The sequence below is a fragment of the Elgaria multicarinata genome, chromosome 4 (genome assembly GCF_023053635.1).
Source record: "Elgaria multicarinata webbii isolate HBS135686 ecotype San Diego chromosome 4, rElgMul1.1.pri, whole genome shotgun sequence".
Lineage (NCBI taxonomy): Eukaryota > Metazoa > Chordata > Lepidosauria > Squamata > Anguidae > Elgaria > Elgaria multicarinata.
The window spans coordinates 121,936,698-121,960,986 of record NC_086174.1 but is presented as its reverse complement, the minus strand read 5'-3'; the positions used below and the strand labels follow the sequence as shown (position 1 = coordinate 121,960,986).

The window sequence follows — 24,289 nt, the reverse complement described above, 5'->3', positions numbered from 1 at the left end:
TTCCCATGTTAGTGGCCTTCCCATTCATTCTGATGGAAAGGTCACCCACAGCTGTGCAAAGAAGACATGCAAAATAGCCAACTCCATAGAATCAAGCACGGAGGTCCGATATGCATGCTTGAGTTTTTGCGTGAGCAAGAAAATACTCCATGAGGACACAGATGTCTAGCATGCTCTGGCCTTGATACCAAGGCATCATAAAATGCAACCAACCTAAGTGCCATAGTGGGTTTATGAGAAGGGGTACAGTAGAGGCCCCTCGACATGTTCCATAAAGAAAACCAATGTGTTACAGTACAGCTTAAAACATACCAAATGAACAACACTTAGTTTCAAATACTAGCTCAGTCATGGATTCACTGGATCAGCAAAGGTGAACCACTGAGTGGTCTTGTTCAGATGTAACATTAAACTATGGTTTTGTTGTATGTGCATGAACATCAGGCTTGTGCGTTCCTCCCAACCTGGCTGTGCCATGAGGAGATACGAAGATTTTACTTCTGTTTTTAACTAACTGCAGTTTAGCATTATATTTGAATGTATGAACCCAAGAGAACTGTGGCTAGTCTTAACTATGGTTTAGGGCAGGGTAGGCAATGTGGTACCCATGGGCACCAATGCACCCTCCGAGGCACCCTTCCCTTCCCACTCTTCTTTCTATTTTATTTTAAAATAACAAAATGTCTTGCTGACAACTGGGATTGTTTCAAAGTAAAGTGAGGGTCTCCCGCTGCTGCTGTCTCCACTTCCCATGAATGCCTCTGGGCACACATGGGGCTCAGAGACATTCTTAGGAAATGAGGATGACAGGTGGCTGCAGGCTGAGGCTTTCATCTTCAACATGCTCATTTTGTGGAGATGCCCAAGAATTTTTTTCAAATTGCCAAATGTCCCTATAGGCCTAAAAACATCGCTTACTCCTGGTTTGGGGAAGCATGCCAACTTCATAAACCGCATGCTCAATGGGTATGGAATGCTGACAATGGTTGGGTGGCATGGAATGGAGTATCAACGAGAAGGGCATAGATGAGAAGCACAAGCTCTGAACAGATCCACTCCACTATTTTGTGTACGTCCGATGTGCCGATGTGCTTCACCCAAGTGGGGTTCATGCAAGCACTTGGTCTTCTCAGCAGAGCAGCTTTAGCATAATTTACTTGCCTTATAACAATCTTTTAAAAACAAAAGATCCAGCACTAGGTGACTGGGCACCGGTTCCATTTGGGTTCAGCTAGGTGAAACTAGATGGAAGCTATAACATGTTCTGTTTATTCACAGATGTACAGACTCAAGTAAAATGTCAAATAAATTAGAAATCTGAAAGAACAAGAACATTTTGTTTGAGCCACTCAGTTTTGAGGTTATATGAAGAACACACTGTGAATTCAGATGAGGATATTTAGATAAGTAACACTGGCATAAGATAGGTTTTACTCTAATCTTAATAAAATAATGAGCAGGGATTAAATGCATAGGTTTCAATCTCTCCCCTCTTGCCCCATTTAATTCAAGTTCTGGAACTGGTTGAAACTGAAATTCCTGAATCATCTAGTGAACACTTTTTTAAAATTGAGCTCGAAATGTTTAATGCCAATCAAACACACACATATGCACAACACTCCAGAGCAACTAGATGAAAGCATTACATGGTGTAATAAAATGGGAGTAAAAAGAAAAGAAAAGCGAAATTTGGACTGTGCTGAGTGCCATATTTTGTGAAAGCTTCATGATCATGATAAAAAGAGCATTAAATACAGTAGAAGCATACCTCTCCACATAGGATTAGATAATGCATAAGGAAAAGCACTCTCAGAATTGTTTACACTTTTCCTTAAAATTGCTGAAGACTGCTTTGTTTTTGTATTAGACAGCACTATCATCTACAACCAGTAAGGAGCTTTGAACTAGCTTCCACCTTGTATCACTAGATCACACGTCACAGTTAATTGGCTTGTGCAGAATTATCAACCTAAATCAGTACATTTCACTGACCAGCTGTCTGATCCAAGTTACCCAGGAGAAGATCATCCATTCACAGGACAGGACGGTTTAACGTCACTGTTAACAATGTGACTATTAAATACGAAGTTTCAGAAAAACAGCAGCACAGGGTTCTGTGAGTCTGCGCCTATCACTGCCCTCTGCAGGGACAAAACTAAGGATGAATGCCATCTTGCGGAGGAGAGAAATAGGCACACTTTTTAAAACCTCTGGCTTTTTAACATATCAATAGGATAGGGAAGCTATTAGTTTCCTTCACTTGCAGCAAGAAAAATACATACAGAAGATACTTTTTAGATAATTCTTTGTAGTTTAACATGCACAGGTTAACACTGATATTGTAACAAAAATGAATGATCGCTTTGCAAGAAGCAAGCATCAAAGCAAGAAGAGCTCAATGAGGAAGTGAATTGTGTGCTGTCATTAAAACCACATCCACTGAGCCTTGGGGGTGGGTTTTTATACCATAGAAGTTTCACACCAAAACGTTGTTTTAAAAAACGAAAAGTCAGAAGAATGGTAGCCCCATCACCCATTTTGAACGTCGTGGCCCAGCTGTGGAACATGTGGAACATTAAAGGCGATTCTCCCTCTGAATGAAGTGCCTTTCCTATCATGACTGAGGCCTTTGCTAGACCTAAGTGAAAATCCGGGGGAGAGGAGGGGAGACCTCGTGTTATGAATAACTTGAGATCTCGCCCTCATTTACACGCGAGGCACAACGAGTTCAAGAAGAGAGACGTCACGGCCGCCATTTTTTAAAAAAACTTTTAAAGGGCCGGCTGCGCACGAGAGGATGAGCGGCAAGGTAAGGTTTGTTTGTTTTTTAAGAAAACACCTTGATTTCCCCTCTTCCCCCCACCCTAGCCCCAATGGGCACAGCGCCCCGTGTGCAGCTCCCGGCTCTGCGTGAGTAATCATGCAGAGCCGGGAAATGCCCCGGGAACGGGCCACACGCTCACAGTCTCGGGCAAGAACTCCAGATAAGCTAGAGGAAAACCAATGTAAAGGTGCACTTTCATACAAGTAATTACATCCTGAATTGTAGTGACCTAGACTAGAATTCAACAAGGTCAGTGCCAGGTGGTTTTACACAGAGCATTGCCAACACATCACAGCACAGTTTTCAATAAAAATATCGGAAACAATTATACTCTGTGGGTGTCTCTATGTTAAAGAAAAACTCTATGCTCTTTTGGACTTTCTTCTTCTAGATTCTTTCTGGGTTTGTGATGGGCTCCTTTAGATGGCAACCATATGAATCAAAACTGAAAGCTTCCTCTCCTGGCAATGCTCTATTACATTCAATAAAACACTGCCATCTAGTGTCTGTATCACAGTGCAATGCTGGCTTTACATACTGCAGATATCCCGCAATAATTTTAATTACTTCATTATCTCTGATCTTTTTAAAAGTGAAATTATGGGGGAAAGTGCAGGAGATGTCCTGAAGGTTGATGACATTGTGTAAAGGACCCCTAAACTTCCGTGGGTGGCCAATCACCAGTGTGAAATAAATTGCTCATGTAGAGAAGTTTTGTGTTACAGCATGACCCAATGGAGAGCCCTTGGGAAAACAATTACACTGGCTGCATGTGACATATATGCTTTTGCACAGATCCTATTCACCTCAATGAGGTTCATTGAAAAAAACTTCCTAGCTGGAATGTATCTATTGTTCCACACTGCAGAAAGGCGAAGAATCTTTTTTAAAAGCAGAAAGATGCTTTGTGTATACAGTACAAGTTTTGTCCAGCTTTCCTATACACACCGCACAAACAAGACTGCATTAAAGCTTTAAATCAACATCTTCATATAGTTGCTAGAGTAAAACATAAAGGCTAAGAGTTTAGCTGCCCAAATGCCTTGGAGTAAACAAACAGCAGCATGATTGGAAGTGCCTATTGCCCAAAATGAAGAGGGAGAAAGGGAAAGAAAGAAGATTGCTTTTTTGCTGTATCATCCATTGAATTTCCTCATTACATATCATAGCAAATGGAGGAGTTGTTGTTTTGTTTTGTTTAAAAGGAAGGTTTTATTCTTCCTGACCACAGTGAATGGAGCTCTGGTTTGGTTACATAAAGATCACCCCCACCACACACACCCCATTGCTGGACTCTTGTCATTACTGGAAAGAAAGGCATTTTTCACATGTACAAGGGGCATTCATATATCATCATCTCTGTAGCACTTCTACAGCTCAGCTGCACCTCTTGAACCAGCAAAGGTTACGCATTTTGCAGCTACTGACATACCCTTCAAGATGCCAAAAGACCAATGGAAAACCACTGAGGGGAAAGGAGAAACATCTGGCATGCAGGAGAACTTAATTTATTATTTATATATGGGGTGCCTAATAGTAAAAAAAGAAATAAAAGAAATTCTAACCACAAATTAATATTTTTTTCAAAATTAAGATTACTCTCTTGTTCTGTGGTGTAGGCCTAAAGTAACCTTTCCCCATTTATTTCAGAAATAATATGTTTTGGATGGAAGTTTTAACATGAAATATACCATTATTATTTTTTCAGAGATCTTAACCTATGAGATACATCTCCCCCACCTAGAAATATACTTTCCCCCTTCTGTGCTCCCCCAGATTTTTTCTTCTTCTGATGCTGCCATTGTCTTTGGGCAGCAGAAGCATGAGATACCTCAATCATCCCAAGCCAAACCATGAAAAGGCAGCTTTCGTCTGTGCTGGCATGGGGCTTGCATTATTAGAAATGGGATTTTAAAAGGCAGGTTACAATCCACAATAGGTATTTATGATGCCAGTGACATTGATATGGCCACCATTGACAGCTTGGATATCCTGTGAAAGGCTGAGGGCTTGCTCTGCTCTTAAGTGGCCAGGGGCTGAGGAAGATGGCTCTGGGTGCTCCTAACCCCCTTCCCTCCAAATCCAGGGACACCAATTATCCTACATCTCTTAAGGCTAAAATATTAAGAGTATAGGGAACTATGCCTTTCTGATTCTTTGGAACCAGGAAACTGTAAGTTGAATAAATATATATGACGTTTCAAGGAGGCAATTGAATGCACACAGAAAACAGAAAGATAAAGATGATGATGATGATGATTTGTATACTGCCCCATAGCCGAAACTCTCTGGGTGGTATGTGGGGTTCTGCAGGGGTCAGTCTTGTCCCCCATGCTGTTCAACATCTACATGAAACCGTTAAGTGCAGTCATCCAGAGTTTGGAGTGCATTGTCATCAGTACACTCTATTTCTCCTTTTCATCTTCATCAGATAAGGCTGTGGATATGCTGAACTGGTGCCTGGCCGTGACAATGGACTGGATGAGGGCTAATAAACTGAAACTGAGTACAAGCAGAGGCTGGGACTGAACTCCAAAGCCAAATCTCATATTTGACCCCACAAAGCACAGTACAGTACACACTCCATAGAAACAACTGGGCATGAAACAACTGGACATGTTTAGCCTGGAGAAGAGGGAGACATGATAGCACTCATCAAATACTTGAAAGATTGTCACACAGAGGTGGGCCAGGATCTCTTCTTGATCATCCCAGAGTGCAGGACACGGAATAACGGGCTCAAGTTAAAGGAAATCAGATTCCGGCTGGACGTCAGGAAAAACTTCCTGACTGTTAGAGCAGTACGACAATGGAACCAGTTACCTAGGGAGGTTGTGGGCTCTCCCACACTACAGCATTCAAGAGGCAGCGGGACAACCATCTGTCAAGTATGCTTTAGGGTGGATTCCTGCATTGAGCAGGGGGTTGGACTCGATGGCCTTTTAGTCCCCTTTCAACTCTACTATTCTATGATTCTATGATAAGGCAAACTTGTGAGGCTGAGGAGAAATCCACCTCTTGTCAGAGATGGATCCACCCCCTCTCTCAGTCACTTCCTGCCCAATTCCTGCCCTAATACTGTCTCTCCAGTCTTCCTTTCTAAGGTTGTACTCATATGCATGTTTATATGAACTGAGTGGGACTTATTTCTGACTAGACCTATATAGAATTGCTCTGTCCATTCCATCCGCCTCTCTCTAGCTCCAAAAGGAGGAGAAAATGTCTTCAACCACAAAGGAAATAAAGAAAATATCTCCCCCTCCTTGCAAATTCTCCCTCTATCTTAGCCACTCAGTTCCTCTTTAAAAATTAATAAATCCCAGTGCCAGGCTTTGATGACAGATGAGAAAACAGAGTGCCTCACAAGTGCAATTGGGGGCATCCAACCTTCACTCTGAAATATTCCAGTGCAAACCTTCAGAATAAGCAAGTGTCTCTTACTTGCTATAAGTCCTTGAGATAAGGTGGGCTAGAAATAAATAAATAAATAAATAAATAAATAAATGGATGGATGGCAGTCCAAAGTATACTTATTCAAAAGTACATGCAAAATCAACTGGACTAACTTGCAGGGAGAAATGAATAGGACTAGGCTGCAGGTAATTAACTCTAACTGGCACTCCAAAATGCTTTTATATAAGGTTTCCCATTTAAAAAACATCCAGAGCACATAAACATAGAACCATTAAGTGCCCAGCATTTACTTACTAATCACCTGTCTTCCCAAAAGTCAGCCAAGGTGATGTACAATTACTAGAATCATTATGCCATAATTCTTTCTATATTTCTTAAATTTATCTCAAGCTTTTTGTACTGCTATTCAGAGATATCCTGGCATTTTTAATAATTAGATGGGGTCATTATAATCCTGTTTCACAGATAAGTCATTGACCCTGTTCAGACGACACGCTAAGCCACAGCTTGGCGTGTCGTGTGAACCATTCCTAACCATGGTGGCTACATAATCATGGTTTAAACACACTCACAAATCATTTGCTGCAAAAGAGTTAGTGGCCTAACCATGGCTTAGCATATTGTCTGAACAGGCCCACTGTGTGTTATACCATGCTCCAACAGAACTGCAGAGGTGCATATATGTACAATACCACATACCCTAATATCTGAAAATGATAACTCCGCAACTGAGGTAAATTTAGTACATACGTACATATTGTTCATTAAATAATTCATTTGCCAAGATTGATTTTATGACTTGCTCGCTGGTTTGCTTGTGATTTCACAAGGGAGTGCTCCTCACTTTCAAAACACTCCCCCTGCCCCAGTGCGGAATTTTGGGGCAGAAACATTTCTAAGTTGGATATACCATTTAAGTTAAGTTAAGATTGGATTAACCAATCTTGATTTATAAGCATACAAAATTCAAACACATCATTATACCTATATACGAACATAAGAAGAGCCAGGCTGGATCAGACCAAGGGTCCATCTAGTCCAGCATTCTGTTTTCACGGTGACCAACCAACTATTGACAGGAAACCCACAGGTTGAACATAAGTGCAACGGTACCCTCTCTCCCGTGTTCTCCAGCAACTGGTGTAGATAGGCTTACTGTCTCAGATACTGGAGTTAGCACAGCAGCTTACTGCCTCTGATACCGAAGTAGCAGAGGCTTACATTTGACATGACCTATACCGACCTTGGCAGATTTGAGAAACTTGCATCCTGTAACTACCATTGCACCTGAGAATAAGAGAACGTGTCAGTTTCCAGAAGTGAACTATTTCTTAGATTTTTTTTAAGGCTCTCCTACCCTACTACTAATGACTTTTATGATCACATTCCTCAAGCCATCTTAATAATACACCCAAATGCATCTCTCTGACACCAATGGCTTGCAAATAGAAGTTAATAAATTACTGTTAAGCAGTGTACAATTTCAACTGTCTTTGGCACATTTGATAAAGATGAATAGTGTCATCTTATTCAGTACCAGTGGGTGGTGGGGCAGTTAATCAAGTTGTTTACCAGCTAGAGTAGGGAAGAAAGATGTGAACAAAATACTTATTTCTATTTGTAAATATGCTTTGGAGATCCTTAAGAGTAGAATAGAATTAAATTGGAAAGAATATACAATTGTATGAAGGTGTCCAAATAGAGACAAGTTAACAAAAAGGCTGAATGCATAAATCTTTTCCCATCATGAAGATGAAATTCAAGGCTGGAATGCAGGATCGGCACAACAACTAATGCTTTACCTTTTTAATGTGGCGAATGCAGCAGAACAACTTAGAAATGAGATGGTAGAACCTCAGTGTGGTAAAATGGACTGTACCACTTCAGACAGCATGTGGGGGAGGGGAGCCACATTTTTAATATTCCACTGAATTAAAACAACACTGCAAGTACAAACCTAGTACAGCGGAGTATGGACTGCACTAAATCCTTTATTCTGATGTGCCAGGGTTTTGTTTTACTTAGAGTTGTTGACATGAGGGAACATTCAAACATGCCATTCCTCACCAGCAACCTCTCATGATATAATCCACTATACCACTTCACATCCCTTGTATGTGTATACCAGGCCAAAGTCTGTTTCCTATGGTTGTCTTCCAGTCAATTCTATATTCACATTTCAAGATGAAAAGGATTTTGCAAGATAGGATTAGTTAGGCTTGGCAATTTGCTGCTTTACAATATTTTAGTTCAAGCAGTACGTTGCCCTCTGAAATGTGAAAACATAAAATGCTACCAAATTAAGATGGAATGCCTGCCTAATAACTTTTCTAAATGTCTCTAGCAGCTTTGACAAGTTTGTAGCGTTCTTGTCAACGTCCTTCATATTACCAGCAAACTCTGTGAGTTGAAGTAAGTGGAACTCTGGGTTCCCCAGTTTGGAAACGTTAAGCAGAAATGTGTAGGCAGGGCTGAAAACCAATGGCCTGAGAAAACATGGATTTGAAGAAAGATGGGGCCAAGGAGAAATTGGGCCTGGGAAAACCTCTTGTGGAAATTAGAAGGGTTTTCAGGGAAAGTAATAAATACACGAATGCACTTTGAGATCTGGGGACCTATATTATCATAATCCATGGGAACTAGATACTTGACTAATTTAATAATAATAATAATTTCCATTAAAGCATCCAAAAAGCATGAAGAATTGCCGCAGATACAGGGTAATACAAGACATGAGTGCAGAGTTATACCCATCTCAGCTCTTTGTGGGCCCCTGCAGAGAACCAGGTGGGTATTGGTTGCAATGCCTCACCCTCCCTTTCCCACAAGTGGCCTGCTGTCACTATGACAACAGGAAGCCTGCAGCAAATCTGCAGGGGGAGAAAGAGAACAGGAGGCAGACGGAAGTGAATGGGTGTATGGGAAGTCAGAAAATGGCAGGGAAAGGAAAAGAGAAAAAGGCACACACAGACCATGTTCGTCACAGCAGCAGCATGTGTTGCAGGTGACCAAGCCACAAACTACAACAAATAGCAATAACCAGGAATCTTGCACTGCTCCAAGAAAGCAGGGATGAAAAAAACCTACATTAACATTTTGGGGAGGTAGCATTGAAGGAATACAATATTGATTAGCTGTTAGGAATGTATTTACTGCAAGGCCTATAGTGCTCTTCGTTTGTTTATGTCCAGCACAAACAAAATCTACTTAGTATTTAATGGAGCAGCACAGAGTGAAGTATCCAGTGAATCTTCTCCTAGAAATCTTCTCCTTGTATAGTTATGAGAAAATATATTGTGGCCTCCCCAGTACTATTGCTTATTTATTCTGGGTAGCCTTTTATGGATGAACGTTTTGACTGAAAGTGGGGAAATAACAAATTATCCACACATAATTCTTTGGATAGCTTTCCCAGATGTATTCTGCACCCCCTTATTCTTTACAGAAGAAAAGAGGCCATAGATGGCTACTTTCAGTAAATCAGTTTCTGCAGGTTTCTTAAATCATGCAAGAGTACCAAAAATGGGGAAAGAGATTTAAAAATAAATCAAATAAACTTTTCTGAATGTACAGGTCACTGGCGATTACTACACATTTGGGGCGATTCACACATTCACTCGGTATCTCTCATCACTTGTATCAGAATGGATGTGAATGATATCACTGACAAATACTTCCACTGGAGGAATATCAGGCAATATGAAAGCGATCCCTGTATCATCTCACCTGTGATGCTGGCTCGACCTTCAAATGACTAAAAATGTCAATTTCCATTGCAAGAAATGAAATAGGTCCCAAACACAGGGAAGAAATATCGATTTGTTGGTCACTTAACTAAAAGATTATTCTATCTTTATAATATACACAATTGCAATGAGGAACCTCTGGTGTAGTACCACAATTCATAATCAGGATAAGAGTTCCAATAAGGGTCGGTCTCTCTCTCTCTCTCTCTCTCTCTCTCTCTCTCTCTCTCACACACACACACACACACACACACACACACACACACACACACACCTCCTTTTGTGCTCCACCATAGCTACAAAATAAGTTATTGGTTTTCATTTTTGTTTTACCTTCAGCAATACATTGCTATATTTTCCAGTAGCTCATTGCTATGAAGAAACTTTGCACTAAGACAACATCCTTTGAAATAAGGAAATAAAAAATAAACTGTCGTTTAAATAGCTTCAAGCTCTGTACTAATCCATCAAGATCTGATCACTCTGATGCTGCACTGCCACACATTTATTGTAGTTCTGGTGATCTTTGCCCTTCTCCATGTATTTGATATCCTTAACTTTTGCATTTAATGCTAAATTCGAAGTGTAACTACAAACATTTTTATAACTTTTCCAGAAGCATTAAGCATGTATATATGACATGGAGCAGTAATAAGAATAACTTTACAACTAAGAAAGCAAGGCCAGAAGCCTTGATATACCTGCTCTGTATGTAAGCCTCTATATGTAGTTTGGTTCTTGCAAGTGAACTGCATGATGGTATTGGAATGATGTATGTGCTTGAATGTGCTGTAATGCTGAAACTGCTTAATTGGAAGGAAATGCTTAATTGGAATTTCTAACTATCAAGACCTTTTGATAAGGAATAAGCTAGCTTGATAAGGAAAAATGATCATCCAGGTCAATATGACATTGCCTGAAGACTTCGGGCCTTGCTAGACCTGCCGGATAAGCCGGCAGGGAGGAGGGGCGCCGTCGCGCTAAAGCTAGTGCGCGCCATCGCCGGCTTCTACACGCACGATGCGACGGGTCAATGGGAAGCCCCGTAGTGTCGGCCATTTTTGGGAGAGGGACCATGTGCGCCGGAGAAGGTAAGTGCTTCTTTTTTAAACAATAAAGCCCCCCTACTCCACCTGCCCCTGATTCCCCCAATGCCTGATGACCCCCTCCCCCCTCGCTCGCCTGTCCTCCCCCCATCCCCGATGCCCGGCTTCCCCCCCGCGCCATCCTTGATGCCTTGTCCCCAGCTCTCCTTCCCTTGCCCCCGTCCCCGATGTCCAGCTTTCCCCCCCCCGCGCCATCCTCGAGGCCTTGTCCCCGGCTCTCCTTCCCTCGCCCCCGTCCCCGATGTCCGGCTTCCCCCCCGCGCCATCTTCGATGCCTTGTCCCCGGCTCTCCTTCCCTCGCCCCTGTCCCCGATGTCCAGCCTTCCCCCCTGCGCCATCCTCGATGCCTTGTCCCCGGCTCTCCTTCCCTTGCCCCCGTCCCCGATGTCCGGCTTCCCCCCCACACACACCATCCTAGATGCCTTGTCCCTGGCTCTCCTTCCCTCGCCCCCGTCCCCGATGTCCGGCCTTCCCCCCCTCTCCTGTCGGGTCTGGCCTTCCCCCCCGGCCTCTCCCCCCCCCCCCAGGATCCCCCCGGCCACAGACCCTGCTAGATGTTCTTTCGCTTATGCCGGGTTAAGGCAGGTTTCAGCGCGGCCTGACCCCAGATTCCCCTGGATGCACAGGAGGGAAACCAGGCCTCACACTGCGCTAACGCCTGGTCTAGCAAGGCCCTTATGGGCTATATGCTGATAAGGTATAATGAAGAAGTTTTCTTTGATCTGTCTTTGTTTAGCTTTAGAATTTTGTTAGTTGCTAATTGGTTAAGATGCTACTGTGTATAAATATACAGTACCTGCTTTCCACACTGCCAGAAGAGTTCTTTGTCTGTAGGACTTTCTCCATACAGTTGCATTACATGCAATAAAACAGAGTTGCCTTACATCCAAAGTGGATTTTTATCCTTGACACAACTATTATAATTCATCTAGGATTTCAAAATCCTTATGTCTCAGGAGAACATACAATAATTAGTGCTGTACATAAATGCCATGCAGTTGCAGACTTGCAAGCGTAGGGCGACATCTTACTTCACACAAGCTGACTCCCTCTCGCACAACAGGCCTACATCATTGCCTCCTCTAGAGCAGATCAGGAGGTTCTGGAGCCTGCTGCAGGAGGTGGAATCTATTCTGCTGGCACAGAGACGCAGTTGGAAATGTGTAGAATTTCTCACTGGTCACAAAAGATCGATTAATTAACCAGTTAAATAATAGGCAAGAATATCAAGACAGATACTTCAAATTATCAACAAGAATTATATTTAAGCTAATTACAAAAACAAATTCATTGACTTATTCTGAAACAATGAAGTTAGCTTTTTAATGAACTGCAATTGTTATAAACTTAACAGGATTAGATAAAGGTTTCTACAAATGTGAATGAATCAATGAACAGATCTTTGATTAGCAGGGTCAACCTACAGAAGAAGAAAACATAACAGAAATAAAACAAAATAAAAGCAAGTTTTGGTGTTTGTTTTTAAAGATAGTTTTTAAAGGCAGTAGTGGTGCTATGTAACAAGCAGGTTGATTCCTGCGGCATCAGCATCACGGCTTCATGCAATAGCTAGTAAAATGACAGTTGTATCAACCCTATGTTAACATTTAACCAGAAATCACATTTTATTCATTGTTATTTCTTTAATATTAAAATATAAATGCAATTTGTTTCATGGCTTAGTATCTGGACTATAAAACACCAGTATCTGTATTACAGACAGTTCCTACATTTAGAGAACTATTTTTTTCATTTATTTTTTTCCAGAAAAAGAGATTTCAATAAAAACTTCTCAATAAAAAGTGTTTCCAGAGGGGTAAGCAGCAAAAAACAATGAAGACTCTTTTGGAAACTTAGGTTAATTTTATTATGGCATAAGCTTCCATCAACACTGTCAACTTCATCAGTGCTTATGCCAGAATAAATTTATTAGTCTTTAAGGTGCTGCAAGGCTCTTTGCAGTTTTTGATAAAAACTGGTTTTAAGACTTCAGAGGATAATTCTACTCTCCAGCAGTTTTTATAATCATCTGTAAGAGGCTTTTAGGACTTTTACACTAAAGTGATGGATGGGATCAACAGAAGCCCGTTCTTATGAAAGCAGAAGTACCCTTCTTATGTTCTGCCTAATGTGTTTCCTTGTACATATTATTGGTCATCAGAATCAAATCAAGTTAATTATGTTGGGCACGTGTGCGCGCACGCGCGCGCACACACATATATATAACTATCAGGGATAGTTAAGGTACTACCGTGGGGCCTTGTAGTTTTTAGCTAGGATTTAATTAGAAGTAGTCCGGAAGGCTCTGGGCATGTTCGGCCTCTGGAATGTTAGAATCTGAGTGAGTTGATCTCTGTCAGCGTTCTCAGAGCAGGGATGAGGAGTTGCTCTACTCCCCGGAGCCACCTGCTTGCCTCGGCCTTGACAGATAAACTGTCTGTGAGAAGTTGATAGAGAAAGGGTGGGGGGTTGCAGAAGGGTTGCCCAGATTGAAGCATCATCTTGGTGGGTTGAGCAGTGTCGCTCTGTTTGAACAAGGTCATTGCTGAAAGGCCAAATCCCCAATCTATCAAGTGATCTGGAAGAGGCCTCCCCCCCCCCCACTTTTAAGCTGGTGCAAAGGCAAGGAACCTTTGCTAGGAATATCTGGTCTGCATTCACCGAAAATCTCCTGTTTGGATCCATCATAATCTGAGACTCTGGCGGCACTCTGTACATACTCCCTCCTAAGCGGAATTTTGGATTACTAAGAACTTGCCATGAAAAGTACCGTGAGGCTTTTCATAGATGTGAACTCCCATTTGCTGTGGATTGTGTGTCTTTCTTTGTCATCAGCTCAGTATGTACTGGAAGAATGGGTTTGATTTATGACTGTTGGACTTTCTTTCACCTGCCTGGACTCATGCAGTGAGGAGTTGCACGGGTGAAAGCAGTGGTATGGAACTCCTTGCATTTGAGAGTTTACCTTTCCCCATGATCTTGTTTAGGCCTTGACCATGTTGCCTGGAATTACTAACATATGATCTGAGGTTGGACTAGTTCTCTTGGGGTGATTTGTTAGGCCTTTCAAGAATTTGCTCCTTTGATTGCCTGAGGGATCATGTCAAGAATCATCTCTCTCCCTCGTCTGGGTTTGGAACCCATGTATGGATTTACCTTCCCTTGTGTTCAGAACTGTGGAGATGGCATTGGGAAACCACATTGATGGGGATCTCATCACAGTAGTAGTGATTAACTTTTTTGACTGTTCTGGAATTTCTTGGAGCCTATAGCTATTGACCATCAGCTATATGATTTCTGAAGTGTGTAATCATTAAGCTTTTGTTGTGGTAATTCCTGCAATAAATAAGTCTCACTGATTTGGGTGTCCCGTGTCAGTTTTCCAGAATGTGCTTGCCTAAGGGACCAGGAAACCTGACATATATGGTCTTTGTACTAACTTGACTTATTTTTTGGCTGCTGGTGTTTTACTTTAGTTTTAATAATATTGTATGCCATTTGTATGTGTTAACGCTCACTTTTTAATATTGACAACCAGCTTAAAAGGAGTGTGCATGTTAATATAACGGAAATGGAGGGTGTATGGGAGCAATCCTATGGCCCCTAGACAGAGTCTGGCTCGTCATAGGGTTATTCAGATTCCTGGATCCATGGTCAGAGACAGTGCTCCAGCCGCGGATCCAGGAATCAGCGCTCCCCACCACCACAGCCAGCATGGAGAGAACTGTGCCAAGATCTCAAAGATGACCCTCAAGAGGGGTTAAAGAGGGTGTGCCAGTAGGCAGGGAGGGAAGGGGACTGAGGAAGCCAGGCTCCCACCCCAATGCACCCCAGCTCAATGGGCGAAAAAGCCTACCTAGCCAAAATGCAGAACAAGAAGAACGCAGAAGCAACAATAATCTCCACTGCTTCTCCTACCCTGAATAGGATGCCCATAAGCCTCTGAGTTCATAGTTTTGCAGACATCATCATAGGATTATGCCTGAAGTTGCTTAATTTATTTATTTATTACATTTATATACCGCCCCATAGCTGAAGCTCTCTGGGTGCTTTACAACAGTTAAAAACAGTGAGCATTAAAAAGTATACAAAAATATTAAACCATCAAAAACATAAAAACAACAGTATAAAAACAACAGTATCCATTTTAAAACAACAGTTCTGAGGTCTGTTAAAAAACAAACAAACTTAGCGTTGTTAAATGCTGTTAAAATGCCTGGGAGAAGAGAAATGTCTTGACCTGGCGCCGAAAAGAGAACAGTGTTGGTGCCAGGCGAGCCTCATCGGGGAGATCATTCCATAATTGGGGGGCCACCAATGAAAAATAATTTTTAGGAGCGTAAGCATTCATACAGTTCTACTTCAGCTACTGAAATGGACCAAAAAGAGAGCAAGCAGAGCAGTTATGTGAATTTCAAAATGGGAAACACCTCAATCTTCATCTTAAATGTTAACTTCATCTTTAACTTCTTCCGTAAAGCTTAATAACGAGAAAGGAATTCATAATCCTTGTTGAGACGTTGATTCACACAATTAAATCTTATCAGTTTTTGTTCTGCCACCTCACATTCCATCTGTCCACCTGAATTCATTTGTTTGAGGAAAGTACTCTGGGGTCTTTGATGTAATTGCTAGAAAGATTAAAGGGCTCACCCATGGATTTGTTGGCAATCTGTTCTTTGTGTTAGGTTTGTGACAATTTATCTTCTTTCTTAAACAAGAATAATTGTGGCCAAAGCAGATTGCATTGCCAGGGCTCGTTTTATTCTCTTCAGTGTTAATAAAAGAGTATTAATTGGCGCTTTGATTTGTTCCAAGGTCTTGTGTACTGATGTTCATAGAGGCACAAGTCAGCTGGATGACAGTGAACTGTAGTTTCAAGATGAGCATTTTTCTGTATGGCTTTATGGATCTTTCACATACTGCTTCTCTCGATCACTCAGCGATGGCCAACTAGTCATTTATGACCAACAAGTACTTTTAATTTGTATGTAATAACAATTCTGTTTAATTTTTGAGGGAATTGTTTTATGATTCTGATGTCTGCTATTTGTCAGGGTTGGCAACTGAGAATCAAGGATGCTGCTTCTCAAAGTAATATCAAGTATTAGCCTATTGCTTGGCTGTAGTTGAGTCTTCTCCAATGTGGTGCTACTGGTCCTAGGCAGCAAGGCCAATGGTTAGGGATGCTGGGAGTTGTAGACCAAAACATCTGGAGGGCACCACTTTGGGAAAAAGCTTATTATTGATGTCCTGATGTGCTGTGGGTGTAGGCTAGTGGCATGAACGTTGGCATAGCTGTCAATTGGTTTCAGACAGAGGAACAAGCTCTGAAGCCAGAGCTTTATAGGGTTTGGTATAACATGTAATGGTAGCTTTGGTTGCATGATAGTTCCAGTTTCATACACTGCATGTGTCTATTCCAAAGAACAGACCAATCTGGGACTTTGGCCTACCCGTCTGCCACTGACAACCATCCAGCTCCAAGGAAGTGGTGAAGGTGGAACTAGCCACAGCATAGGATACCATACCAGATGCATATTGCCTAAATAGCATGTCTGTTAGGGGCACAACACTTAACAGCTGTAATTTCCCAGCATTTTGGAGCTTGAGGAAGTTTGGAAAGCCCTGAACATAGCATGTTCAACTGAAAGCTTTCTTGGTAATTTAATTTGATTACATTTTGACAAGACTGTGCCTGGAGCTTTCTCATCAGGCAAACGTGAAACTGAAAATAAGAAATTCAATGGAGAAAGAAAGGAAGAAAAATCATAATAAGAAAACGCACACAATTTAGAAGGGTAAGAATCTATATAGAGGCACTTTAACATTTTTTTTTTTTAAAAAAACACAATTATTCCAAAAAAAGAAATATTGTGATGCTTGTATGAATAGGTTGGTGCAAGTAGAACAGAGAACATCTCAGAAAGGGAAGAGAAAAAATGAGTTTGCAGGGAGAGTAAACTACTATCACAGATTTGGCACTATGTCAGGCAGACGTGATGGTCTTGTGTCATTGAAGAACTCACCAGATCTGACCTGAATCACTGATACTGCTGCAGATAAAATGCTGTGATAGTAAAAAGGGGGAGAAGTACTGAGGTTTTGGACTTCTTTTATCCAGCTTGGTAGAAGAAAGAGCAGTACAGCAAAGAAGCAGCTATAGGATATGAATTAGAAGCTGCTGCACCAAAGAAGATTCAATGTCAATATTTAAATATTGTTTTAAACCTAACGCTTTTTATCTCCAAGTACCTTTAATTATAATGTTGTCCACTCATAAGGCTATTTATAAGGATATGAGGATATTTATTTAATAAAGCTACAGGTAAATAAGGAAACTGATTATCCTAGAGGAAGTAGAGAAGCTTGAAAGCACGTAGAAAAATGTGCAGACAGATCAAGATCTATACTGAATATATTCACCTAGCTATACTGTTAGTGTTCCTTTTCTTCTTCAGTCTCCAGCTAGACAAGCTTGTCATAAATCAGACCTTTTCATTCTGCCTAGACTATAAAACACCTGCCTGTGTAAAATGGAAAAGATATAATGGATACAAAGATGTGTAGTATCCACAATCTCTTCCTGCCATATTTTGCCACTGACAGATGAGTTTTTACCTGTAATTCTTAAATACATTAAAAAAAATGAAAACCATGGTTTTGTCACTATGGTCTAAATATTTGCTTCCCTTAAGAATATCTTTTCCTTGTAGCATCCCCAATGCTACAATGGCTACAATGGCTTTGCCTAGCGTAAGCATTCCCCTTCCACTAAGGCCATAGCTAGACCTAAGGTTTATCCCTGGTTTGTCCAGGGGTCAAACCTGTTCATATAAGTGACAAACAGGGGATCCAGTGCTCAGGTAGGGGTGAACCCTGGATGATCCCAGGATAAACCTTAGGTCTAGATGTGGCCTAAGATTCTATGGTGTACTGAACTGTATGCTGAACTTCTCAACCTATAGTAGCCCCCATTCATTTCAACAGAGAGATATGCATTCCTTTTCACCCTCAGATTGTGGTCCTCCACTGAAATGAATGGAGCTACTCTTGTGGAGAAAAGAGCTCTATGAAGATTTGCTTGTCCTCATGAGCTATATCTAACTTCGGGGAGTTATCGTAAAAGGCAGCTTATACATCTTTTAAATAAATAAAAGTAGCAAAGTTAAATGTAAAAAAAGTCACATCCATTTTGAAAATTTGAATCCTAGAATTAAACCACATTCTCATATTGTATCCATATTCTCTAGCACTTCAGAGACCTTGAAACCATTCTTCCATCCTTATCCATACAATTTATTTATTTATTTATTTAGAATATTTATATACCGCTCCCCATTGAAAAATTTCGGAGCGGTGTACAAGGTAAAATGATAATAAAAATAGAATAAAAGAGTTAAAACAAAATTTAAAAAGAAGCAAAACAACAACAACACAGAAATCCAAGGCTGCATGTTAAAGAAAGGCTTCTTGGAATAAGGATATTTATTTATTTATTTATTACATTTCTATACCGCCCAATAGCCGGAGCTCTCTGGGCGGTTCACAAAAATTAAAAAAAATTCAAAGTATAAAACAACAGTATAAAACCATAATATAAAATACAATATAAAAGCTCAATCAGGATATCCCAGGAGCAGGCAGGGACAACCCTGGGACGATCCCGGGATAATCCTTAGGTCTAGCTAAGGCCTAAGTAGACTTAATTTGTCACTTATTTATATATGTTTGTAGCTTGATCCACACAGTTTGATAAGATTCATAGTAAAGACCTTCACCCTTTAACATTTATAAAAGCAGCAGTGGACTTCATTCAACCAAGAATGAAGTTGACAAAATTTAAACCAGCGCCATCTTATTAAGATTATATGCTAAACAATAACAAAGGAATACTTGTAATAATAACTCAAGACCTGATGGATAGATGTGTGTGTATACATTTGCTCAATCAAACTGTCATTACAATGGAGACACTGCAGAAGACTTAGACGGCACTGACAAATGAAGTTCACTGTGCACCAAGAATAAGCTGGCAGCAAAAAAACAGTTAATTTTTTTTAAAAAAATTAACATCTATGGGCAGTATCCAATGCTGCACTACTACTAACATAAATGACATTGTGCTAGTGTACAGTTACTCTAGCACAAAACCCAGGGAACCTATTGCAACAACAAGTCCTATTGGCACTGAGCAAGAGATAGTTTATGCTAGTGCAATATCCTTTCCATTAGTGGTACTGCAGCGTTGGATACTACTGAAATGATTAGGTATATAAAATATTCTATGAATTTGGTTTAACCCAATTCTATTTTGTTATTCTTGAAGTCATACAAGATATCTATAGGACATCAGCCCCACACAACATCTGACTCATCATATCAAACACAGCCCACTAGCATATATTGTGGCCTGCCAACTCTGACCTGTTACCCATTAAAAGCACTATAGTATCAAGATCTTCCTGCATGCACAAAGCTAACATATCAATAAGAATGCTCTAGTAGAGAGTATGGCTTTAGCTAGACCAGGCTTTATCACGGGGTGAACCCCGGGATCGTCCCTGTGCGTCCACATAATGCACAGGGGATCCTGGGATCAGGGAGGGATCATCCCTCTCTTGCCCCAGAATAGAGCACTCCCCTTTGGGCCCATATTTTCCATGGTCTCGGGCTGAGCCTGAGACCGCGGAACATGTGGCCCGTTGCTGCGATTACTCGCGCTGAGCCATAAGCCCTGCGCCCATCGGGGGAAGGGTGGGGGGAGCGGGGAAATGAAATTATTTTTTTAAAGCGCACCTACCTTTAGCGCACAAGCGTTTGTGCGCTCCTCTTTCCTTAAAAATAAAAAAATGTACGCTTATCTGAAGTGATACAGATCTGTGAAGACTGTAGCAAGCGTTCTACACATTGTCCAAACTGGTTCCAAGTTCCATTGACGTTGACAGTACAGAATTTCACATAACTGCACTCACACACATCACTATATAAGCAATCTGGAGACACTTCTACAATTTGTCCCAAGATTTCCACTCACTTTGGAACGTAGCAAAAGATGTCAGTGGTTTGCCAAAATCTTAGCACAGATAACAACATGTCTCAGAGGGCTTTGCTAGACCTCGGGATAAGCCGGCAGGGAGGTGGGGCGACGGCGCGCTAACTTTAAAGCGTGCTGCCCAGCCTCCTAGATGGCCGACGCGTAGGGACGACGCAAGCCCTGCAGCGTCGGCCATGTTGTGGTTTTTTTTAAAGGGGCCATGTGGGGCCCGAAGCCGCCGGAGAAGGTAAGGTTTTTTTTTATTTAAGCCCCCCCCATCCGCCTTCCCTCGCCGTCTCCCGTTCATCGCCCTCCGCCATCCCCTCTCCTGTCGGTCCGGCCTTCCCTCCCCCATCTTCCCCCCCCCGGATCACCCCCCCTGGCATGATGGGCACAGCGCTCGTATGAGCGCTGTGCCAGGTCCGTGGCTTTTTGCGGCTACTCGCGAGTAAGCAAGTAGCCGCAAAAAGCCACGGACCTTCCTAGACGTTTCACAGCCCCGGCCTGAGGCTGGGGCTGTGAAAAAGGCGCGCCATAAGCGACTTCGCTTATGGCGCGTTAGAGAAGGCCTCAGTGCGGCCTGGCGCCGGATTCCCCTGTGCGTCATCTGGACGCACAGCAGGGAAACCGGCCCACAAAGCGCGCTAAGGCCTCGTCTAGGAAGGCCCAGAGTTGAAAGTGGGTATAACTTCCCAAATAACCCATCCACCTATAGTTTATATCTTCAAACACTGACCTGAAAACACCATGAATTATCATGTCTCACCTGGAGCATCATCGACATTGGCATCATCACCCTCAGAGTTTTCATTACAGATTTCCTTATTAGCGGCTGGTACATAATCTTCAGGAGGTGGATTCACTGTGTACATTTTTCTTGGAGGCAGCAACATACTCTTTTTACCTAGAAGGCAACAACAAAAGCTGCATTGTTTTTGGTATAGTACCTGCATGCTTATCCAAATTGCCTGACTTGCCTTGACAGTGGCAAAATAAGAGAAAATTGCCTTTTTTCTGCCAGCACCTGCAACAAGAGGCAGGATGGACAGCAGCAGGTGAATTTACCAATTCCACTTTGTAAGTGGAGGATGGCATCCAGTTATAAGAACTACAGAAGCTCAACTAAAACTCTCCATTTATCTGAAGGGAAAGAAGTCAGGGTACACAACTATATCTACGACACATAGACACTGCTATGATCTATAAGGTGTAAACGTATACAAACAGCAATCCTCTTACAATCGCTTTGTAGAGACAAAGGAGTAACATCACTCATAAGCAATTATGGTGCACTTCTGGAAGGCCTTTTGAAGAGCCTTAATATAACTTGGCTACACTTGCCAAAATGCAGTCATACTGCTATATAGTGCTTTTAAAATCTGTAGCTATTGAGAAATTTAACATAGCTAAAGGAATGCCTCCTCCCACCATTATTGCTTTGATAAAGAAGTTACACAATTTGCCTTTCTGTCTGCCTTCTAGAAAGAAGATTGCTGAATGTGGCTCCTATAGATCTTGATGGGAAATCTATTTTTTTTTAGCCTGCTTTACTTTGCTCAGAAGAAATTAGGTCATTTCACAGGACTGAAGAAGTTAAATTTCCAAAGTTCCACCCCTCTTTATTTTTTAAAACAATGTAAAAACAACAGTTTGTCCCCGTGCTCCAGATAGTTTTAGACACTAATGAGAAGTCTAGACTTTTAGAGGTCAACAAAGGAAACAGAAATAATGCAGTAAGATGCAAACTGATTAATCATGCAATCTAAAAAGACATCAAGCTAAAAATTAATTGAAACTATTCGGTAAATTCATTTCCCTAAATTCATGCTAAACCCCTCAAACTGCTAAGTCTTGGGGCTGATTTCTCCTGCCAATGTTGATTAATAATGAGGTGTTAATCAGTGCTGGAATTAATGAGAAGCAAATGTGAAAGTTCTTCAGGGTGTTAGAATCTTTTGGACAAGTAGCAGGGGCTTGATGTTTGGGGGGTGGGTGAGAATCATAATTCTTAGAGATGCCTTCTTAGTTTCCTGCTGAATTTCTCATTCATGAACTAAATATAATTTTCAAAAGGTTTGGGGAGATTCTGGTCTGAAATTTGCAAACTTCCAACAGCACAGGCACATTGTTCACGCATTAGAATTGGAAGCTCTTAGGGTTGAAGAGGTCTACTTCCACAATCTCAAAGGCCCCATCCTCGGGATTTCTGAAGCAATCACCATTCTTCATATGCTTTTCTTTGAGGGCAGGTGGTTTTGCTGTCTCTCTTGCAACTATGTTAGCCATGAGTCCTACTTTACAAGGACAGTCCTCTATATGAAGACCCATCCACTCCAAGTCTAATTCAAAGATAAAGAATTGTAAGAGTAGAGAGCAGGAGCCTTAAAGTTGCCCATCAACAGTTAGTGACTGGACAGCAGGCACACTGGTCACAGTATTCCCCACTATGTTGAGATAAATGGGCATCTATACATAAGTACACATGAAAATCTGTGCCCTTGTTTGTCCTCTCTTTGGGTGAACCTCAAGTGCCCACACTTGATGAGGGGCCCCACTTTGTGGCCTGTGTTGGGGTGGCAGCAGGAGGAAGCAGAATCAAGTGCAGCCAAATAGAAGCAGCTCAATGGCATGCCTTACTCTGCCTAAACCAAAGGATGAACTTCTTCCCAACAGCCTACTCCTGGCCTATTTATCTCAAGGTCCAGGCAGTGCCTTCCTGGACCACCTATCCTCCCACCCATTGCCAAGATCTTCTTTGATCACATTCTGCTATGTATTACAGTTTGGCTGCTACATATTGTTATAGGGCATGTGCTTGTCACTGGGAAAGAATTTTACGCCAGTTCATTTTCACCATCTTCCCACCATTTTTGTATTTTTTGCACAGTTTTTTTTGCATCATTGCTTATGTTGTCTGTCAGGTACAGGGGTATCAGTCAGGATCTATAGCTTCCATTAAGATTGTTGGGTATCTTCAGTTTTGCTGTCACTATTTATTAGTTCCATTTCACTCTGAGAAATATATGTATTTCAATTATGTATATGTATGCTAGGGATAATCACCTGAAAGCATAAATTACAACTTTGAAATTGCCAAGCTTGCCTAATGTTGTATTTGCAATTGGCATACATCCTGTTTTACTAATGAACTTATGAAAACGAAAGTTTTCTGCAGAAAAATAAAGCCCTAGAAGATGTTCCACCCCACATCACTGTCCCAAACTATTAATGAACAATCAAATAGCTCTCACTAGAGGAGTTATTGTGTAGAACTCAGAGAATGTCATTGTTTTTAATTTTAGAAAAGATTGTTTCTAGCACATTCTTTTCTAAAATTGATTGTGGAGGAGAGCTTGAATACATAAAGGCACAGCACTCAAAAGGCTTTCAGAACGTTATAGGCATCCTTTTGTCTTTCCTCTATCTGCAGTTGGCTACACTTATATTCACATATAGTTAATATCGTCTTATCCTACTAAGCAAGAACTTGCTGCTGTTATTTGAACTACTTTTGATAACAACCCAGAAGCCAAGAATCTCTCTTACGCAGGGCAGGCCTTAAGGTGGGGTGAGGTGGGCAGTTGTCAGGGCGCTGAGCTGAGAGAAGTGCCAAGCTGAGTTCAACGGCTGTGGTGTCTTTTTTAATATTCTTTCTGCAGTAAGCTAAGATGCTAAAAAAGCAAGTGTCGGTAACTTTTTTTTTTTAGGGTTCTACAGGCTGTTTGGGTACTAACTACAAAATGATCTTCCTTCAATTAAAGTACGTTTCTTTTTCAATTTCCACTTTGATGTCATTTGCACTACGTAAAAATCAGTGGAGGACAGCTTTACTTGTGGGCAACGTTACTGAGCACTTAGCACTTCAAATATGGTCCACACTATAAGCACTATATAAATAATAACATTAAAAAGGCATAAGAGTGGTGTGAGGTCAGGCTTTAAGGAGGAAGGCCAGCAGCAGGCCACAACCAGAAGACCTGTGAGACTGAGCCCCAGCAAGGAGAAAGAAGCTCTTCCAGAAGGAGGTTAGAATTTGGAGGAGGTACTCGGGAGAGGCAAAGTCCAAATAACCTGGAGATCTTTTTTCTCCCCACCCCTGCTCTAGAGAAGACTGTTTAATAACATTTGGGTAGAGAGAAAGGCCCAACAGAAACAGAGTTAA

The 24,289-nt window shown here is 41.5% G+C and overlaps 1 protein-coding gene across 1 annotated transcript in view; it reads right to left on the bottom strand.

Moving 5' to 3' along the window:
- Positions 1-24,289, bottom strand: part of ERICH1 (glutamate rich 1) — a 65,545-nt gene that overhangs the window by 22,200 nt on the left and 19,056 nt on the right. The window contains exon 3 of the mRNA XM_063125816.1: positions 20,900-21,031. Coding sequence (XP_062981886.1) covers positions 20,900-21,031 — 132 coding nt within the window. The remainder of the gene's footprint in view (positions 1-20,899; positions 21,032-24,289) is intronic.